General features: G+C 43.6%; 1 protein-coding gene across 1 annotated transcript in view; it reads right to left on the reverse strand.

The window, feature by feature from the left end:
* dph1 (diphthamide biosynthesis 1) overlaps positions 1 to 21067 on the reverse strand; it is a 579143-nt gene that overhangs the window by 172536 nt on the left and 385540 nt on the right. The window contains exon 6 of the mRNA XM_043718169.1: positions 62 to 130. Coding sequence (XP_043574104.1) covers positions 62 to 130 — 69 coding nt within the window. The remainder of the gene's footprint in view (positions 1 to 61; positions 131 to 21067) is intronic.

Raw genomic sequence — 21067 nt, forward strand, 5'->3', positions numbered from 1 at the left:
TTTCTTTCGAATAGCCATATTTCTATGAGGTATTCGTCCTTGCAGGTGCACTCTCACTCACCTGTAGGCTGGGATACCAGGGTTTGCAATCATGATGGATTCCAGGTGGAAACGTCCATCGCCAAGGTAACTGGAAGGGGAAAAGACACATGTGCTGCATTAGTGTGGGAGTGTGGCAGCACACATTCGTGTTAATCACTACTGCTGCCAGCGCGAGAAGTAAGTCAATTTCAAAACAAAGCAGCTCCACAGGTCCCGAGCTCAGGCCTCTCTGTCAGGCCCCGAGCTCAGGCATCACTGTCAGGCCCCGAGCTCAGCCTCTCTGTCGGGGAGGGGGGGGAGAGAATCACTCTGAGAACAAGATCTTTGTCTTCACATGTTTATGGGATTTGGGTGTCACCATCACTTATTGCCCATTCTTAATTGCCTTTGGACTGACTGAGGAGCAGGTCTGCTAATGGGATTGCAGGTGATGAGACACAAAGAGCTACCATATGGGTCTCCAACCAAGTTAAAACAGCTATTCTCCCAATGGACCACACTCCTCCTTCCCCCACTACCACTCCTCACTCACAACACAATCAATAAAGTTTCACAGTCACCATTACTGAGAAGAGTTTTCAGTTTCAGCTTTTATTAGTTAATTGAATGTAAATTCCACCAGATACTGTGATGGGATTTGAACCAGTGTCCCCAGAGCATTAGCTTCTGGATGACTGATTTAGTGACATCACGGCTATGACAATGTCCTCACCCACTTTCTGTATCTTTGGGAGGGGCTGGGCAGAATCATTCAGGATTCTGCTGCTGACTAGCAGCAAAACTAAATGGGGGAGGGCCGGGGGAACAGACGAGTGATAAAGCCCTAATCCTTCCCTCAAAGGAATTTGTGCTTCTGGAATACACTGTCCGCTGGTTTGGTCAGTGCTGACTATCTTCAAGGGCCTAGTAAACCAGTTCCTGATTGGAGCAGACACTGTATGGTATGGAAGGTCAGCAGATTAATGGATAACTCTGAGCCAATTGGTCTAAGGTCTGAGTAGTCTCAGTCACCCAAGGAGCAGTTGGATCAAATCCCACTTCTGAGTTTAATTCAGATAAATGCGAGGTGCTGCATTTTGGGAAAGCAAATCTTAGCAGGACTTATATATTTAATGGTAAGGTCCTAGGGAGCGTTGCTGAACGAAGAGATTTTGGAGTGCAGTTCATAGCTCTTTGAAAGTGGAGTCGCAGGTAGATAGGATAGTGAAGAAGGCGTTTGCTATGCTTTCCTTTATTGGACAGAGTATTGGGCACAGGAGTTGGGAGGTCATGTTGCGGCTGTACAGGTCATTGGTAAGGCCACTGTTGGAATATTGCGTGCAATTCTGGTCTCCTTCCTATCGGAAAGATGTTGTGAAACTTGAAAGGGTTCAGAAAGGATATACAAGGATGTTGCCAGGGTTGGAGGATTTGAGCTATAGGGAAAGGCTGAACAGGCTGGGGCTGTTTTCCCTGGAGCGGCGGATGCTGAGGGGTGACCTTATAGAGGTTTACAAAATTATGAAGGGCTGGGGGCAGGTACAATTGCAACATTTAAGATACATTTGGATGGGTATATGAATAGGAAGGGTTTGGTGGGATGTGGGCCGGGTGCTGGCAGGTGGGACTAGATTGGATTGGGATATCTGGTCGGCATGGAAAGGTTGGACCGAAGGGTCTGTTTCCATGCTGTACATTTCTATGACTCTATGACTCCTGGCAATGCCTACTGGCATGGGCTCTGTAGGCGGTGGGATCTCCTCCTCTGATATGATCTTGATTTGGAGATGCCAGTGTTGGACTGGGGTGTACAAAGTTAAAAAGCACACTAGCTTCCAATTAAACCTGTTGGACTATAACCTGGTGTTGTGTGATTTTTAACTGATGTGATCTTGCGTGCATGTCTGGGAGGAGCTGTCTAGGGTACTGCTCCCCTCTGAGTGGGTTTTGGATCTCACAGGAGATGATGTGGCTGGCTGTATTGTAGGGTAGGAGCTGTGGGAGAGGAGATGGCAAAAGGTGCAGGTTACAATACTCGACTCTCATAATTGTGGTTCAGCCAAGGGTTTATTGGTTTTGTTTTATTCATTCAGTCTTGGGATTTGGGTGCCCCCAGTGGGCCCAGCATTAATTGCCTCGTCCCTTGAGAAGGTGGTGGTGAGCTGCCTTCTTGAACCACTGCAGTCCATTTGCTGTAGGTAGACCCACAACACTGTGGAGGGAATTGAAGAAATTTGATCCAGCAACACTGAAGGAATGATGATATATTTCCAAGTCAGGATGGCGAGTGCTTTGGAGGTGGTGTCATAGACTCAAAGAGTCTTAGAGATGTAAAGCACAGAAACAACTCGTTCATGCCGCCCGTCCTAAACGAATCTAGTCCCATTTGCCAGCACCCGGCCCATATCCCTCTAAGCCTTTCCTATTCATATACTCATCCAGATGCCTTTTAAATGTTGCAATTGTACCAGCCTCCAGCACTTCCTCATATACGTACCACCCTCTGCATGAGAATGTTGTCCCTTAGGTCCCTTTTAAATTTTTCCCCTCTCACCCTAAACCTATGCCCTCTAGTTCTGGACTCCCCGACCCCAGGGAAAAGACTTTGTCAATTTATCCTATCCATGCCCCTCATGATTTTATAAACCTCTATAAGGTCACCCCTCAGCCTCCGATGCTCCAGTCTATTCAGCCTCTCCCTGTAGTTCAAATCCTCCAACCCTGGCAACATCCTTGTAAATCTTTTCTGAACCCTTTCAAGTTTCCAAACGGAGGGAGACCAAAATTGCACACAATATTCCAAAACTGACCTAACCATTGTTCTGCACAGCTGCAACATGACCTCCCAACTCCTGTACTCAATGCTCTGTCCAATAAAGGAAAGCATACCAAATGCCTTCTTCATTATCCTATCTATTTGCGATTCCACTTTCAAGGAACTAAGAACCTGCACTTTAAGGTCTCTTTGTTCACACAACACTCCCCAGGACTTTACCATGAAGTATATAAGTCCTGCTCTGATTTGCCTTTCCAAAATGCAGCACCTCACTATGTGTCTGCTGCCCTGTCCTTTGAGGTGATAGAGGTCATTTGTTTGGAAGGTGCTGCCTAAGGAACCTTGGTGAATTTCTGCAGTGCATCTTGTAGATAGTACACAATGCTGCTACTGAGATCAGTGGTGGAGGGAGTGACTGTGGATGTTGTAAAGTGAGCACATGCTGCCTATGGCATTGGTAACTCTTGCTGACATAAGTCTTTGAAAACCATTGTTAGCCCAACATATACTGTTTACAAGTGACTCTAGTCAATGTGTGCCGACAAGTTCTCTTCACATCTACACAGTAGAGAGGACAAAGTGAAAATGATTAAAGTCAGGGGAAATTAACAGATCAAGATGAATTGTGAAGTGGTGCTTTCTAAACTTTCTCTCTCATCTACCTGATACGTGAAATCTTCCAATCATCGATCTTGGAAAGACAGTATTGTCACAGCACAGGAGGAGGAGGCCATTCGGCCCATTAGGTCTGTGTTAGGTTCCTGCGAGAACAATTCAGCCAGTCTCACTTCTCTGTCTTTCTCTAATAACATCATATTTTTTTCCTCTTTACTGCGTTGCAAAGGAACACATGTTCTGCTTTATAAACAAGCAGATTCTTGTTGCAAAACCCAGAAATTGTATGTATTTTTAGATAATACTCTTATCATTTGTACTCGGATAAATACAGCAGCAGCTCTGCAAAATGAAAATCCAAACATTTCTCTTGCCTAAAACTAAAGATTTGATGCTGGTTATTTTTAAATTGAATCACTCAAATTAAAAGTGAGCTACAAACACACACGCACACACATTTTTAAGGTGTGGAGGAGGAGAGTGAGAAAGATATAGACACATACAATTCACTTCACGGTCAGACAGCAAACCAACATACTGGCTGCTCCACACTTTATTACCTTCCTATTAAGATTCTTGTAAGCTGTTCACCATCCGTATGATGTACATGTGATTCTGCAAATTTAAATATTGCATTTTAAACCTGCTGTCCAATTTAAAATCCCAAATTATATCTCAATACCGTGAGATTATATCTCCCATATGTCAGGATGGCATGTTGTATCAATTCCGATCAAAGACCCTCCTTTGAGCTCAAGGTGATGATTGTGAGTTATTCAGCACAGTACAGTCTATATGGACCAGGGCTCTAGTTGCTGTTAGGACAATCCAGCATTACAAAAACTCGAGTGGCCACTTGGCAAATCATCACCACATCAGCCGCTTTCTGCTTGGCCTACCATCCAGTTGGTGCAGCTACAACTCTTCAATTTATTGGCAGTGGCTGGCAGCTCTTTATTTTAAAATAATTGCTGAGCTGCCCTGAGCCTTGTATCATTACACAGCTCTTTGATTCTCTTTTATCATTCATTCATAAGTTGTGGGAGTTAGTGGATAGGTCAGTATTCATTTATTGACCATCACTAATTGCCCTCAAGAAGTTGGGGCTAGTAAACTACCTTCTTAAACACAACTGAGTGACTTGCTGAGCTATTTCAGAGGGCAGTTAAGAGTCAGCCATGTTCCGATGGGGCTGGAGTCAATGTACACCAGATCGGATAAGGACGGCAAGTTTCCTTCCGCACTGGGTTTTTACAACAATCTAGTAGTTCCGTGGTCACCATTATTGATGTTAACTTTTTACTCCAGATCTGTTTAACTAACAAAATCAAAAATCTCCAGTAATTTGCTGTGGTGAGATTTGAACTCAAGACCAGGGGAGATGAGGCACCATGGTAGAATAGAATAGATTAGAATCCCTACAATGTGGAAACAGGCCATCAAGTCCATACTGACCCACTGAAGATCATCCCACCCAAACCCACCCCTCTGCACTATCCCCATAACTCCACATTTCCCACAGCTAATTCAGCCAGCTTGACATCTCTGGACACCATGGGGCAATTTCACACGGCCAATCCACTTAACCTGCATATCTTTGGACTGTGGGAGGAACCCAGAGGAAACCCCACACGGACACTGGGAGAATGTGCAAACTCCACACAGACAGTTGCCTGAGGGTGGAATTGAACCTGGGTTCCTGGCGCTGTGAGGCAGCAGTGCTAACCTCTGACCCACCATGCCACCCCATGTGTAGTAATGTCACTGCGTGAATAATTAGAGGCACAGGTTAATGTTCTGGTGATAAAGTATAACCCACCGTGGCAGGTGCTGAAATTTGAATTCAATGGATAAAGTCTGGAGTTGAGAGCTAGTCTCAGTGATAGTCATAGTCATAGAGATGTACAGCATGGAAACAGACCCTTTGGTCGAACTCCTCCAGATATTTCAAATACATTTAGTCCCATTTGCCAACATTTGGCCCATAACCCTCTAAATCCTTCCTATTCATGTACCCATCCACACACCTTTTAAATGTAAATTGTACCAGCCTCCATCACTTCCTCTGGCAGCTCATTCCACACACGCATTACCCACTGCATAAGAATGTTGCCCCTAAGTAACTTTTTATATCTTTCTCTATTCACTTTAAACCTCTAGTTTTGGAGTCCCTCATCCCAGGGAAAAAATCTTGTCTATTTGCCCTATCCATGCCCCTCATGATTTTATAAATTTCTATAAGGTCACCTCTCAGCCTCTGATGCTCTTGGGAAAACTGCCCCAGCCTACTCAGCTTCTCCCTATGGCTCAAACCCTCCAACCCTGGCAACATCTTTGTAAATCTTTTCTGAACCCTTTCAAGTTTCACAATATCCTTCCTATAGCAGGGAGACCAGAATTGCACACAGTATTCCATCAGTGGCCTAACCAATGTCCTGTAAAGCTGCAACATGATGTCCCAACTCCTTTACTTAATGCACTGACCAATAAAGGCAAGTGTAACAAACACCTTCTTCACTATCCTATCTACCTGTGACTCCACTTTCAAGGAACTATGCACTGCACTCTAAGGTCTCTTTATTCAGATAATTGATCACTAGTCCACAGACTAATCAGCTAATTGTTGCCAGCAAAAGCTCTATTCATATTCAGACTCTGGCTCCAGCTAGTATGCAAACTAGGCTTCCACTAATGCTTGAACAAACAGCTGTGTAAACACCACATACAATGAGTATCAGGTAACTTGCTTTTAAAACAAGTGCAACAATTAAAGACACAGATAAATAAAAAGATACAGTTTTTACATGTCTGAGTGCAGAGATGTCACCCATGGTGAAATCACCAGGTTATGCACAACCAATGTAACCTTTTACACGTGTGGCTATCTAAACAGGATTAAACAGTGTGATGGTGACCATGAAATGAACACCAATTGATTCACATCTTTAAGGCAGGAAATCTGCCGCCCTTGCCTTTAGATTCATTCATTCATGCAATGTAGATGTCAGTAGCTGTATTGATGTTTATTACTCAATACCAGATTCCCTTGAGGTGGTGGTGGATGACCTTCTTGAACCACTGCAGTCCTTGGACCACACTGTCCTGAGGGAGGGAATTCCAGGACTTTTACCCAATGACACTGAAGGAACGGCGATATATTTCCAAGTCAGGATGGTGGGTGTCTGGAAGGTGAACTTGCAGGAGGTGGTGTTCCCATGTATCTGCTGTCCTTGTACTTCTAGATGGAAGTGTCATGGGTTTGGAAGGTAGTGTCGAAGGAGACTTGGTTAATTTGTACAGTACATCTTGTAGATGGTAATAGATGGTCTGACCTTGTTTGATTCCAGACTCATAGAAATGTAATTGCTTCTTAACTGTCCTCGGAAATGGCAGAGCAAACCACCCAGTCCAGGGATAATTTAGGATAGGAAACAAATGCTGGCTTTGTCAGCAATGTCTATAAACTATGTTGGGGAAACATAATTAAACTAGGTCTATGGATTTCGAGTCCTGTTAAGTAATCACTGTTACTGCACCACAGCACAGCACAACTCCCTGTATTACAAAGAACAGTACAGCAGAGGAACAAGCCCTTTCGTCCACCAAAGTTGCACCGACACATGATGCTTTTCTAAACCAAAAAACTTTAGCCTCTTGCAGTCCATGTCCCTCTATTCCCTGCCTGTTCATGTATCTGTCAAGATTCCTCTTGGACACTGCTATTGTATCTGCCTCCACCATCTCCTCTGGCAACACATTCTAGACACTTACAACCTTCTGCGTAAGAATCGTGCCTCCCCTAGTAATTAACATTGCTACCCTGGGAAAAAGATTCTGACCATCCATGCCTCTCAGAAGTTTGTATGTTTCTATTAGACCACTCCTCATCCTTCAATGTCCATGTTGAAACAAGCCAAGCTTGTCCAACCTCGTCTTATAGCTAATAACCTCCAAACCAGGAAACATTCTGATAAACCGATTCTGTTCCCTCTCTAAAACCTCCACATCCTGCTGGTAGAGTGGTGACCAGAACTGTACACAATATTCCAAATGTGACCTAAAATAAATTTATGTACAGCTGCAACATGACTTGCCAACGTTTATACTCAGTGCCCCCATTAATGAAGGCAAACTTGTCATGTGCTTTCTCGACCATCTTATCCACTCGGGTTACCACTTTCAGGGGAACTATAGACCTGTGTGCCAGGATCCCTCTGCATGTTGATGCTATTAAGGGTTCTGCTGTTTACTATATACTTCCCTCCTGCATTAGCTCTGCCAAAATGCATAATCTCGCATATGTCCAGATTAAACTCCATTTGCCGTTTCTCTGCCCAAGACTCTTGACTATCCATATCCTGCTGTATCCTCTGGCAATCTTCCTCACTATCCACAACTCCCGCAATCTTTGTGTCATCCACAAACTTATTAATCCGACCATCTACATTCTCTTATATATACATCAAACAGCAGGGGTCCCAGCGCTGATCCCTACGGAATATCACTGGTCACAGATCTCCAGGCAGAAATACACCCTTCCACTGCTACTCTCTGTCCTCTATGACTAAGGTCTGTATCTACCTTACAAGCTCACTGCAGGTCCCATGTGACTTCAACTTCTTTATCAGCCTGCCATAAAACATAGCTGTTTTATGCAACTTGACACTGTGTGTGATGTAGCCCACTTCCACGTAGAAGTTCTTAGGTCTTTGTATAATTGCTGCCCTCCAATCCAGCACCATTGGTTGCCAATGCAACAGGAATCTAAGAGAAAAAAAACTGCGATGCTGGAAATCAGAAACACAAACAGAAATTGCTGGAAAAGCTCAGCAGGTCTGGCAGCATCGCTGGAGAGAAATCAGAGTTAACATTTCAGGTCCAGGGACCTTTTCTTGGAACTCAGTTCTCAAGTTCTGAAGAGGGCTCACTGAAACTGAAATGTGAACTCTGTTTTCTCTCCATAGATGTTGCCAGACATGCTGAGGTTTTCCAGCAATTTCTGTTTTCGTAAATTGAATCTGCTTGTTTAAAAAGCAGAACATGTGCTCCTTTACAACACCGGCCTTTACTCCTTCACCCAGTAATGCTCCAGTCAGCTCATCAGCACTGCTTAACACGGGGATTCAGAGGTAAATGGCCTGGGATATCAGATAATCACATGCTCATGGAGCAATGTGCCTCAGAAGGAAGTTCTTGAAACTCATTAATACATAGCATCTTTCAAAACTTATTTGGGACCCCTGCACTCTGCAAGCAAACTGTTGCAGGCAGGATATTGAAAGGTCATAGTTCAAAGTCTTGCGTTCATGTTCCAAGGAGCAAACTCTACTCCCTCTCTTAACCTCTTTGCCTTTCTGTGACTCTCTCCCTAAAACCAACATCCATCTCAAGCTCCTTTGCACCTCGGTGTCAATTGCTATTTGACTGTTGCTCTGTTGAAGCGCCCTGGGACATTTCATCGTGTTAATATTATTTTATTCGAAGTGTTAGATAAATGCAAGTAGCTGTTGTAAGTGTATGAATTCTACCTATACAGGAAGGCAGCCTTGTGTCAAGCGGGTGAGGGATAGAGAGAGTCGTTGCTGTGATACAGTGCACCCAGCAGAGCTGGCAGCAGGCTGTACGTGTGAAACATATCCCGGGTTAAGGTATCCTGGTACCAGTTCTGTTGCAAGAACCTACATCGCCTTCAGTTGCAATCCTTCCAGTGTGGGGTCCTTTTCCAAATTCAAGCGTGTCCCATTCGCTCATTATCTCCATCCCACATGATCATTAAGCTCCATCCAGCAACTCCTCCAATTTAACATACACTTTCTATCACTCCATGGCTGTGCCTACCTCTTCTCTAAACATCTTTAAATCCAACAGGTCTTTGAGACATCGAACTCTGGCTTCTTCTATAACGAGTTAGGAGCAGGAGGCCATTCGCCACCTTGAGCCTGCTCCATCATTTGATAAGATCATGGCTGACCTGGTTGTGGCCTCAGCTCTGTTCTCTTGACTCATTTGTCCCCATTCTTTGTTTTCTGTTCGTTGAACAATCCTCTATCCACACTGTGTTAGAACATTAACCCCTCCTTACTCGGCTCAACCACTGGTTGTCGAATCTTCAGCTGTCCTCTGGAATTCCCTGCCCCAAGCCTGTGTAGGGGTCTCCCCCTCTTTAAGATGCAGCCAGAAACCTACTCGTTTCTTCAAGATTTTGGTCATTTGTCCTTGCAGCTCTTTTTTGGATCAGCGCTGTGGGTTGTCTGCTTACGCTCGAGGGAAGTGCCTTTGAATGTTTTACTGCATTAAAGGCACTATTTCAATGTAAGTCGTTGTTTTGCAAGTGAGTTCAAGTCTATATTTCTCACCAGTCACAGTGTGATGGGAGAAAGGCTCTGTGCACATGGCTAGTTATTAATTGGTGTCTACATCACAGACTCTATCAGAGACTGAATAAAAAACCAACACCATAATGATGCGCTACTCCGGACTTCTTTGATTGTAACGATGATGTATATGATTATACTATTTATTAAGTATGCTACTGGTTGCTAGCGATCAATTTGCTAAATACGCCAATGACATCACCTGATCAATACAGCACTCGATCGATGGCATGCTAACCTTTCTTTTAGTTTATGATTCTATTGACAGACTGTCCAATCTGCACACCTTTGATCTTTACTGCACTGTATAATTGGAATGTCATTGCATGGCTCAGTGACTAACACTCTCTTAGCTTGGAGCCAGAAGGTGTGGCTTCAAGCACCAGTTCAGACACTCCATCACAAAATCCGGGTTAGCCATTCAGCCCTGTATTGAGGGAGTACAGCACTGTCAGTGGCACTGTACATCGGACGTGTCATTAAACTGAGGCTCTCTCGGGATTCCATGATACAATTCCCTTGTTATTCTACTCTGTCACAGTGGCTAACCCAGTGTGTTGCTGACAGTGTGAAAACAACCAGGAATATGAGCATTCATATACTGCTGAACTGGGAGGAGGTGGGGGCCATTTAGCCTCTCCTCATTCCTATCTACCCCCAAAAACCACTTACCTTCTTCGTTATTAAGAATCTATCTACCTCTGCCTTAATATTATTCAACAATTCTGCTTCCACTGCCTTTTAAGGAAGAGAGTTTGTCTCAGAAATAATGGCATTGCAGCCACACACAAAGCAATGTTATGTTAATGGATGCAGCACTAAGCTCGTCACTGAATTAAACCTTCACCCGTTTGGAATTGGGATTTTTGAAAGCTTGATTCATTATTTGAACATCACCCTGCCTTTGTGAAATATATAGCATTGTTGGTAACTATTAAATCTTGATCTTGGACATTAAGAATTTGAGTTACTGAGAAACATGGTCAGACTGGACGTGGATCATATAAAAATGATACAGATGTAAGGGAGAGTTGCAAAGAAGATGATACCACAAATGTGTGGGCACATGTATCACTAAAGGATTGACAGGCTGGGTCTCTCCTCCCTTGAATAATGATGGCCAAACAGTGACCTGATAGAGTCTCTAAAAGCTTTCGGTAAATTGGGTACAGAGACAATTCTTCTTTTGGAAGGCGGGAATAGTGGTGAACAGTATAACTAGAGACCATCAATTTAAGATAATCATCGAGAAATCCAATAGGGAATTCTTTTCTGGAGCACAAACACCTGCATGAACTAACTGCAATAAAACAGCCTGTTTCTGTGCCTTTGAAATCTTACATAGAAGAAAACTTTAATGAGTATTTTGAGTAATTTGTGAGCATTTGTTGCATAACCGTAGCCTACAGGCATAAAATCCTATCCAATAGTGTTTCCATTGGCTGAAAGGATAACAACTAAAGGGCACTGGTTTACGAAGACTGGCAAAACAATCATCAGCAACCTGAGAGAAAAAAATATTTCGAAACAATGAATAGTTAGGAATGAGTTCTGAGGAAAGGTCACTTGATCTGAAACGTTCACTCTGATTTCTCTCCACAAACGCTGCCAGACCTGCTGAGCTTTGCCAGCAATCTTTATTTTTGTGTCCGAATTACAGCATCCGCAGTTCTTTTGATTTTGAGAAGAGATGCAACATTCATCTTCAAAAGGGATTGGGGTAAGCACTCAAAGGAGAAAAAAATGCAACAATGTGAGTGGGACAAATTGAATAGTTCTTCAAAAAGAGCAAGTACAATCTTGATGGGCTGAATGGTCTTCTGTGTGACAGTTTTGTAGTTCTACAGGTGTGGGCAGAAGAATATATAAAGGAGAAACGTTGGCACAAGAAGAATAACAACAAGAAGTCAGATTGTATAGACAGGAAATATGTGCAGATGTCACAAAAATATAAATCGTTAGAAATATCTGTCAGATCTTATCAAACATTGTTAGATTTGCTGCTACAATAAGATCTGCCATTTCAGATCTCCTCATTTAGATTTTGCCAGTCAAGGATATTAAGGATGACAGAACCAAGGTGGGTAAATAGAGTTAAAAGATGCTGATCAGCCATGAGCTAATTGAATGACAGAATAGCTTGAGGAGCTGAATGGCCTCTTGCTGTTCCTTTCTATCTCTGGTGTTGGGAATTACAGATAGAAGCTTTGAGCGTTCTGAGGAAGTTGCAATCATTTCATCGGGGATTGTCTTGCTAGCTGACCGTGGAGGAATAATACTGGCTACGTGTTGAAAAAAGGTCACTCGACCTGAAATGTTAACTCTGCTTTCTCTCTCCATAGATGGCGCCGGACCTAGTGAGCTTTTCCAGCAATTTCTGATTTTGTTTTTAACACTACCTATAAACTCAGCAGGAAAAATATACAAGAGGGTAAAATTTTGATGTCTTTTTATGGTATCATTGTTAATTACAGCACCCAATGAGGCGAACATGGGTATGATAAAGACTGCTTTTTGAAGAACTTCAGTCACGCCATGCAGGAGTGAGGTCCACATCCCAATCATGTTTTAGTAAATGGGTTTCTTCTGAATTCTCCAGTTAGTCTCTAAGAAACCTACCTTTATATCATACAGTCTCACATTGCTCATCCCTTCAAGGGCACAGTTCATATGGTTGCTTGTAGACTTGCCAACTCTGGCTATATGTATTCCTGGAAGATTCAACACTTGGCATCCCACCTCCAATCACCCACCTCCCATTGCTGCCATTGGTCAGCTGGTAGATCTATCATTGTGAAGCCTTTCCCCAGCTGGTGAATCAAGGCACTTTGCTTTCTGATTGGATGAACCTTGATGGCTAATGAAACGGCCTCTCTCTCCTTCCGCATTTACTATATTTTTGTAGTAAAGGAAAATTTAAAGAAGCAATTAAAGTGCTCAATAATTTTTCCGTGAGATCGCTCACAGAAATACCCTGCAGATTAACCTTGAATTCCAGAAGTCTCAGTGACCCTAACTTGTCTCTTGCATATTGATTCTCCACTTTCAGTGACATGACCCATCTAGGCCTTACTCAAGTCTGCCTCAGCTCGGGCTATTGTGAGATTTATAACATACCAGGAGAAATCAAAACCAAGGTTGTGGGCTCTTGACCATAAAGATTACAGGCTGCCCTTTATTTGTGAGGTGCAGCTTCCATTAACATTTTAAGAGCTTTTGATTTGCAAATGCCATGCAGATTTTGTAGAGGAACAAATAATGAAAAGACGAGGCCGTCAGCCTATTGTTGTTTCAATTGTACTTATCTGGAGCAAACAGTTATTGCTCCATAATTCAAGTTTCATTTCTGTGACTTTTCCAAATGACGTAAAAATTTAACGAGAAGCTATGGGATGTTGAGCATGAGTTAACTAACCAAATATTTTCAAAACAGGGAAGGTCACAGTTTATTGGTGATAGAAGAATTTTTTATTCCATTCTGGAATGTGGGTGTTGCTTGTCAAGATCTCCATTTGTTGCTGATGCTTAATCTGAACTTAATCTGCCCTTGAACTGAAAGGTTTGCGAGGCCATTTCAGAAGGTAGTCAACCACATTGGAGTTTAAGTCATATTTTAGCCAGTCTGGGTTAAGGATAACAGATTCCTTTCCTTAAGAAGCGTTAGACAATAGGCAACAACTGATGGAAGTTACACAGTACTATAGCCAGTTCAACACCCCACCCTGTTCCCTGTCCATCATCTCTGCCTCAGGCTTGCTGCAGTGCTCCAGTGAAGCTCAGCGCAAACTGGAAGAACAGCGCCTCACTTTCTGCTTGGAGACTTCACAGCCTCCTGGACACAATATTGAGCTCCACAATTTTAGGGCCTGTGCACCTTCCCCCTGTCCTTATGCTAACCCCCAACACACCTGTCCTTATTATCACACGATCTGCCATTATACACCACTCATTGTTAGCCACTAATTGTCAGAACTGTCAGGACTGATGGAAGGTTCTGACCTGAAACGTCATCTCCCCTACTCCTCTGATGCTGCTTGACCAGCTGTGCTTTTTCCAGCTCCGCACTTTTTATCGACCTATATCCCTCTAAATCTTTCCTATTCATGCACTGCGTAAATGTCTTTCAAATGTTGTGACTGTACCTGCATCTACTACTTCCTCTGCTAATTTAACAAATGTATTTAACAAATGTCTTCAAAGGAATTAAGTCGTGCAAAATATTGAAGGAGGGTTAAAATGATCGAATTCAGCATTAACTTTAGACAAAGGTGTGTCCAGTCAGGATGGGCATGGGAGGTGGCCAATGGCAGAAGTGTGGAGGAAAGGACACATTAATGTCACTAAAACAAATTGTCCTGTTGTTAACAGCTGTTTATGGGAGCTTGCTGTGTACAGTTTTCACATTTTACATTGCAATAATTATTACACTTCAAAGAGTGCTCAACTGGTTGGAAGATGCTTTGAGTTGTTGTGAGTTCATAGAAGGTGCTACAGGAATGCAAGTGCTTCAGTCTTAGTGTAGATGAGGAAGCTAGAGACAGTTTTATAAGAAACATTTGGATGCTGTGAGATGGGGGGAAGGGGGGATGTGGTGGTGAACTGGGCTGAAGTGTAAGGGGATTTTGGACATACCAAATGGATGTTGTGTACTGGGTTGGGAAGCAGGAGGAGACACCTAAGCTCCATCTCCAATACAAACCCAAACAGCAGAAAGAAAATGATTTTAAAAAATGCATCATTGCTAGTTTGAGGAGGCAGTCACAGCACTAGGGACTGAATCTCTCCACTGCAGACAGTAACACAATCCCCTCTGTCCTGGGATTAAGATAAAGGATCACCTCTACACTGCTGGTACAGTTCTCACCAGGCTTGCTCCAGCACCGTAACATTTCAATTCCTCATCTCAACAGTTCAGAGTCGATTGATACATGCACAGCAACTGTACTGGAGGCTTTGGTCCACTGGGAGTTGGATTCGGAAAGCCTCCAGAGTGCGAAAGCACAATTGGAGTCCCAAACTGTGACTGAAGAGATGGCAGAATTCAATCGCAAAGAACTTCTTTGATAAGTACATAGCCCCATTCCCATTTCTTTTCCTCTTCTTCGAACCTCCCCAACGACCAGCAGTTCAAACCTTACCTCATTTCAAGTGCTACAGATGTGGAGCAAAGGTTTTATTTGTCTTTCAGTTGTTTTCATTTGTCAATCACAGTGAAAGATGGATGGAAGTTCACTCCCCGAGACTCGAGCACAAGATCCAGGCGGACACTCCACAGCACAGCACAGCACGGAGGGAGTGCTGGAGAGACTGCCTCTCCACCAAGTCTTTGCCTGCCTCTAAAGTCGCTGACAAGAATCCCACTGCACCATTTCGAGGGCAAGTTGGATCCGGCCAGTGTTTACCCCTCTGTGAATGTCACTGAAACACATTATCTGATCGCCATGCTGTCTGTGGGATCCTGTGTGTAGATTGGCTGCTGTGTTCCCTATATTCCCTCAGTAACTGTACTCCTGAAGGATTTATTTGGTTGTATAAATCCAGAGGTCCTGAAAGGTGCTACACAAACACAACTCTTTCCAAGAGAGGAATTTGCACTGTTATGCCTGTACATTAGGGGGTCTTTCTGGAGAGTCAGATTCTCATTCTTTGTTGCAGAGCACCGTATCCATTCCCCGACAATACTATCTCCTACGACTATTGGCTCCTCCATGTTTCCTGTAGCTCAGTTCACCCATAAACAAGGTGGTGAAGAAGGTGTCTGCCATTGGTCAGAACGTTGAGTACAGGAGTTGGGATGCCAAGTTGCAGCTATACATGACATTGGTGAAGCCACATTGAAAACAGTGTGGGCAATTCTGGCCATCCTGCTATAGAAAAGATGTTATTAAACTTGAAAATTTTCAGAAAAGTTTTACAAGGATGTTGCTGGGACTGGAATGTTCAAGTTATAGGGAGAGGCTGGAAAGGATAGGGCTTTTCTCACTGGAGCTTATGAGGTGACCATATAGAGGTTTATAAAGTCATGAGGAGCAGGGATAGGGTGAATAGACAAGGTCTAGAACATGATGGCATAGCCTTAAAATTAGGAGGAGCAGATTTCGGACCGAATTGAGAAGGACTTTCTTCACCCAGAGGGTTGTGAAGCTGTGGAAATTCTTGCCCAGTGAAATAGTTGAGGCTTTCTCAGTAAATGCTTTTAAAGCTAAGATAGATAATTTTTTGAACAATAAAAGGATTAAGGGGTATGGTGAGACTGTGGGTGAGTGGAGCTGAGTCCATGAAAGGATCAGCCATGATCTTACTGAATGACGGAGCAGGCTCGAGGGGCCAGGTGGCCTACTGCTGCTCCTTAGTTCTTATGTTTTGTTCTTCTCCCTAAGGTAGGGGAATCCAGAACTAGACAGCATCGGTTTAAGGTGAGAAGGGAAATATTTAAAAGGAACCTAAGGGGTAATTTTTTCCACAGAAGGTGGTGCGTGTATGGAATGAACTGTCAGAGGAAGTGGTGGTGGCTGGTACATTTGCGACATTTAAAAGACATCTGGATTGGGAAATTAATAAGAAGGATTTAGAGGTAAATGGGACAAATGCTGGCAAATGGGACGAGTTCAGACTGGGCTATCTGATTGATGAATTGGACCGAAGGGTCTGTTTCCGTGCTGTACAGCTCTCTGACTCTATCTACCCTGCAGTAGCAGTGGTGGACTCTCCCTCTTTACGGGCATTGGATAGGCATATGGAGGATAGTGGGCTAGTGTAGGTTAGGTGGGTGCAACATCGAGGGCCAAAGGGCCTGTACTGCGCTGTATTTTTCTATGTTTCCCCCAGCTCTTATCCATACAGGCAGCAAGCACCTGTTGGACTATTGAAAACGCTGAGGATCCCTCACTTGGACTCTCACAATTCCCTTAGCTGCCTCACTCATATTCACACACGCGCACGCACACACACACACACTCCTGTCCCTGATCCGATCAGAGGAGGCTACCCCAAGGGATGTGACCACCTCCTGGTGCACAGAGTCCAGGTAATCTTTGCTTCCATCCCACGCCCGGAGTTCAGTTTCCAGTTCGGTGACTCTAAGCTGAACTTTGTCTCATTGTCCTGGAATGGCTGGGCTTTATAAAATGTCTTTCTCCCCACAGGAATTGCTCCCGTAATAAACTTCTCCACTTACAATTAACCAGAAAGAAAGTTTTCTATTAATTCTGAAAGCCTTTTATTAAAACAAATGCTTCTCGAGACGTGGTCCCCAATGTTCCGACAACCAATTAGCCTGCCTCCTTCCAGCTCTGTGTAAACTTCCCTGATATATGTAGCAATTATTAGCTCCTGTAACACTGGGCTGGTCCCAAATCAGCACCTTCAGGAATTTTAATGTGACACCAAAGCCACTTAGAAACATAAAGCCATTAATGTGATGGATGGCAGGGAAGAGAAACTGCAGCTGGAAAGGTTCTGGTAAAATTATAACCTTCACAAGCTGACCGGGGATCAAGCTGAAAGTTATGGTTAGCAAAGTTCTGGCTGTGGCCAGGTTTCCTCTGTGACACTGCCACTGGCTTCAGTTTACTGCCTCACTACAGGCAGAAAGCACCAAATAAAGGGAAGGGGAAGGGAGGAAGTTTCATTTATATATCAACCCATAAACCCAGGGTGCTTCCAAGCGCTTTACAGCAAATGAAGTACATTTCGTTTAGTCACTGTTGTCATGTAGGAAACAAGGCAGCCAATTTGCACACAGTAAGCCCCCACGAATAGCAATGAGATGTTAACTGTTTTTTTCTTTAAGTGATGCTGGTTGAGGAATCAACGCTGGTCATAACACTGGTGAGAACACTGCTTTTCTTTGGAAATGAATCACTTGAAGGGCCTAACAGGGCCTCATTTCATCCAAGTGACAGCTACTTGAACAGTGCAGCACTCCCTCAGTGCTGCATTTGGAGTATCTGTCCAGATTGTATGTTCATGTCTCTGGAGTGAGACTTCAACCTACAACACCATGCCTCAGTGGCAGGAAAAGGGCCATATATCCTACATGATAATAATGACTCAAAGTCAAAGGTGTTTAATTGACTGTAAAGTGCATTGGGACAGTCTGATGTCAAGAAAGATGCTATATAAACGCAAGGAGCACACAAGGTCTTAATTAGATTAGATTAGATTACCTACAGTGTGGAAACAGGCCCTTCGGCCCAACAAGTCCACAGTGACCCTCCGAAGGGAAACCCACCCCCCTATATTTACCTCTGACTAATCCACCTAATACTACGGGCAATTTAGCATGGCCAATTCACCTAATCTGCACATCTTTGGACTGTGGGAGGAAACCCGAGCACCCGGAGGAAACCCACGCAGACACAGGGAGAATGTGCAAACTCCACACAGACAGTTGCCTGAGGCAGGAATTGAACCCGGGTCTCTGGCGCTGTGAGGCAGCAGTGCTAACCACTGTGCCACCGTGCCACCCCGATGTCTTAAAAGGTCAAACAGTACCACCACCACCATTTCGGAACCAGTGCAAATGTTTTCCCACTGTGGACAGATCTCCGCTTGGTACTATGGCTGTTCCCAGCGTTCCGAAAAGGGGAATCCATTCATATATTGCTCAAAACTTTGAGAGACTGCACTCAGGATATTAAAATATTGTCGATGGGTGTCTGGAAATGGACTGTGTCTGATTAAATGATGGAGTCAAACTCAAACACCCTTCTGAACATCGGGGTTATGAGCAGGAGTAGGCCACTCAGCCCCTCACTACTGATCTGGGTAACCATTCCCCCCTCCATTTCTGCATATACCCAATAACCTTTCACGTCCATTCCCATTTACTTATCAAGAATTTAAGTCTGCTTTAAAATATTCAGTGGCTTTGTTTCCCCGCTTTTGAGAAAGATACACACAACCTTCTGGGAGAAAATAAAAATTCTGCCTGAAATGGGTGAATCTTTAATGGTTTGAGAGCGAGAGGCTAATCATTGAGACCAAGAGGCGGTGTGGGGGGAAGCGAACATTTGATGTCATCTAATTCAAAGTAAAAGATCATCACAGCAGAATGGTCAAGTGAAGCTGAGGTTAACAGCCCATGTAAAAGTTAACAAGAAAGATGGGAGAGGAGCCAGCAAGAGGACATTGTCCACATTGAAACCAATGACATAGGAAGGGAAAAGGTTGAGATTCTGAAGGGTGATTACAGACAGTTAGGGAGGAATTTAAAAAGGAGGTCCTCGAGAATAGTAATATCTGAATTACTCCCAGTGCTACGAGCTGGTGAGGGCAGGAATTGGAGGATAGAGAAGATGGATGCATGGCTGACGAGCTGGTGTATGGGAGAAGGATTCACATTTTTGGGCCATTGGAATCTCCTTTGGCGTAGAAGTGACCTGTACAAGAAGGACGTATTGCACCTAAATTGGAAGGGGACGAATATACTGGCAGGGAAATTTGCGAGAGCTGCTCGGGAGGATTTAAACTAGTAAGATGGCGGGGGTGGGACCCAGGGAGATAGCGAGGAAAGAGATCAATCTGAGACTGGTACAGTTGAGAACAGAAGCAAGTCAAACAGCCAGGGCAGTCAGGGACAAGGTAGGACTAATAAATTAAACTGCATTTATTTCAATGCAAGGGGTCTAACAGGGAAGACAGATGAACTCGGGGCATGGTTAGGAACATGGGACTGGGATATCATAGCAATTACAGAAACATGGCTCAGGGATGGGCAGGACTGGCAGCTTAATGTTCCAGGATACAAATGCTACAAGAAGGATAGAAAGGGAGGCAAGAGAGGAAGGGGAGTGGCATTTTTGATAAGGGATAGCATTACAGCTGGGCTGAGGGAGGATATTCCCGGAAATTTATCCAGGGAAGTTATTTGGGTGGAACTGAGAAATAAGAAAGAGATGATCACTTTATTGGGATTGGGATTGTATTATAGACCCCCTAATAGTCAGAGGGAAATTGAGAAACAAACTTGTAAGGAGATCTCAGCTATCTGTAAGAATAATAGGGTGGTTATGGTAGGGGATTTTAACTTTGCGAACATAGACTGGGACTGCAATAGTGTTAAGGATTTAGATGGAGACGAATTTGTTAAGTGTGTACAAGATAATTTTCTGATTCAGTATGTGGATGTACCTACTAGAGAAGGTGCAAAACTTGACCTACTCTTGGGAAATAAGGCAGGGCAGGTGACTGAGGGATCAGTGGGGGAGCACTTTGGGGCCAGCGACCATAATTCTATTATATTTAAAATAGTGATGGAAAAGGATAGACCAGATCTAAAAGTTGAAGTACTAAATTAGAGAAAGGCCAATTTTGATGGTATTAGGCAAGAACTTTCAAAAGCTAATTGGGGGTAGATGTCCGCAGGTAAAGGGACAGCTGGAAAATGGGAAGCCTTCAGAAATCGGATACTGAGAGTCCACAGACAATATATTCCTGTTAGGAAAGGCTGATAGGTGTAGGAAATGCTCGATGACTAAAGAAATTGAGGGTTTGGTTAAGAAAAATAAGGAAGCATATGTAAGGTATAGATAGGATAGATCGAGTGAATCCTTACAGTATAAAGGCAGTAGGATTATACTTAAGAAGGAAATCAGGAGGGCAAAAAGGGGACATGAATTGGCTTTGGCAAATAGAGTTAAGAAGAATCCAAAGGGTTTTTACAAATACATTAAAGATAAAAGGATAACTAGGGAGAGAACAGAGCCCCTCAAAGATCAGCAAGGCGGTCTTTGTGTGGAGCCGCAGAAATTGGGGGAAATACTAAATGAGTATTTTGCATCAGCATTTACTATGGAAAAGGTTATGGAAGATATAGAAAGTAGCGAAATAGATGGCAACACCTTGCAAAATATCCATATTACAGAGGAGGAGGTGCTGGATGTCTTGAAATGGATAAAGATAGATAAATCCTCAGGACCTGATCAGGTGTACCCTAGAAATCTGTGGGAAGCTAGGGAAGTGATTGCTGGGACTCTTGCTGAGATATTTGTATCATCGATAATCACAGGTAAGGTGCCGGATGACTGGAGGTTGGCTAATGTGGTGCCACTGTTTAAGAAGGGTGGTAAGGACAAACCAGGGAACTATAGACCAGTGAGCCTGACATCGGTGGTGGGCGAGTTGTTGGAGAGAATCCTGAGGGAGAGGATGTACATGTATTTGGAAAGGCAAGGACTGATTAGGGATAGTCAACATGGCTTTGTGCGTGGGAAATCATGTCTCACAAACTTGATTGAGTTTTTGGAAGAATTAACAAAGAGGATTGATGAGGGCAGAG

The sequence above is a fragment of the Chiloscyllium plagiosum genome, chromosome 28, assembly GCF_004010195.1.
Source record: "Chiloscyllium plagiosum isolate BGI_BamShark_2017 chromosome 28, ASM401019v2, whole genome shotgun sequence".
Lineage (NCBI taxonomy): Eukaryota > Metazoa > Chordata > Chondrichthyes > Orectolobiformes > Hemiscylliidae > Chiloscyllium > Chiloscyllium plagiosum.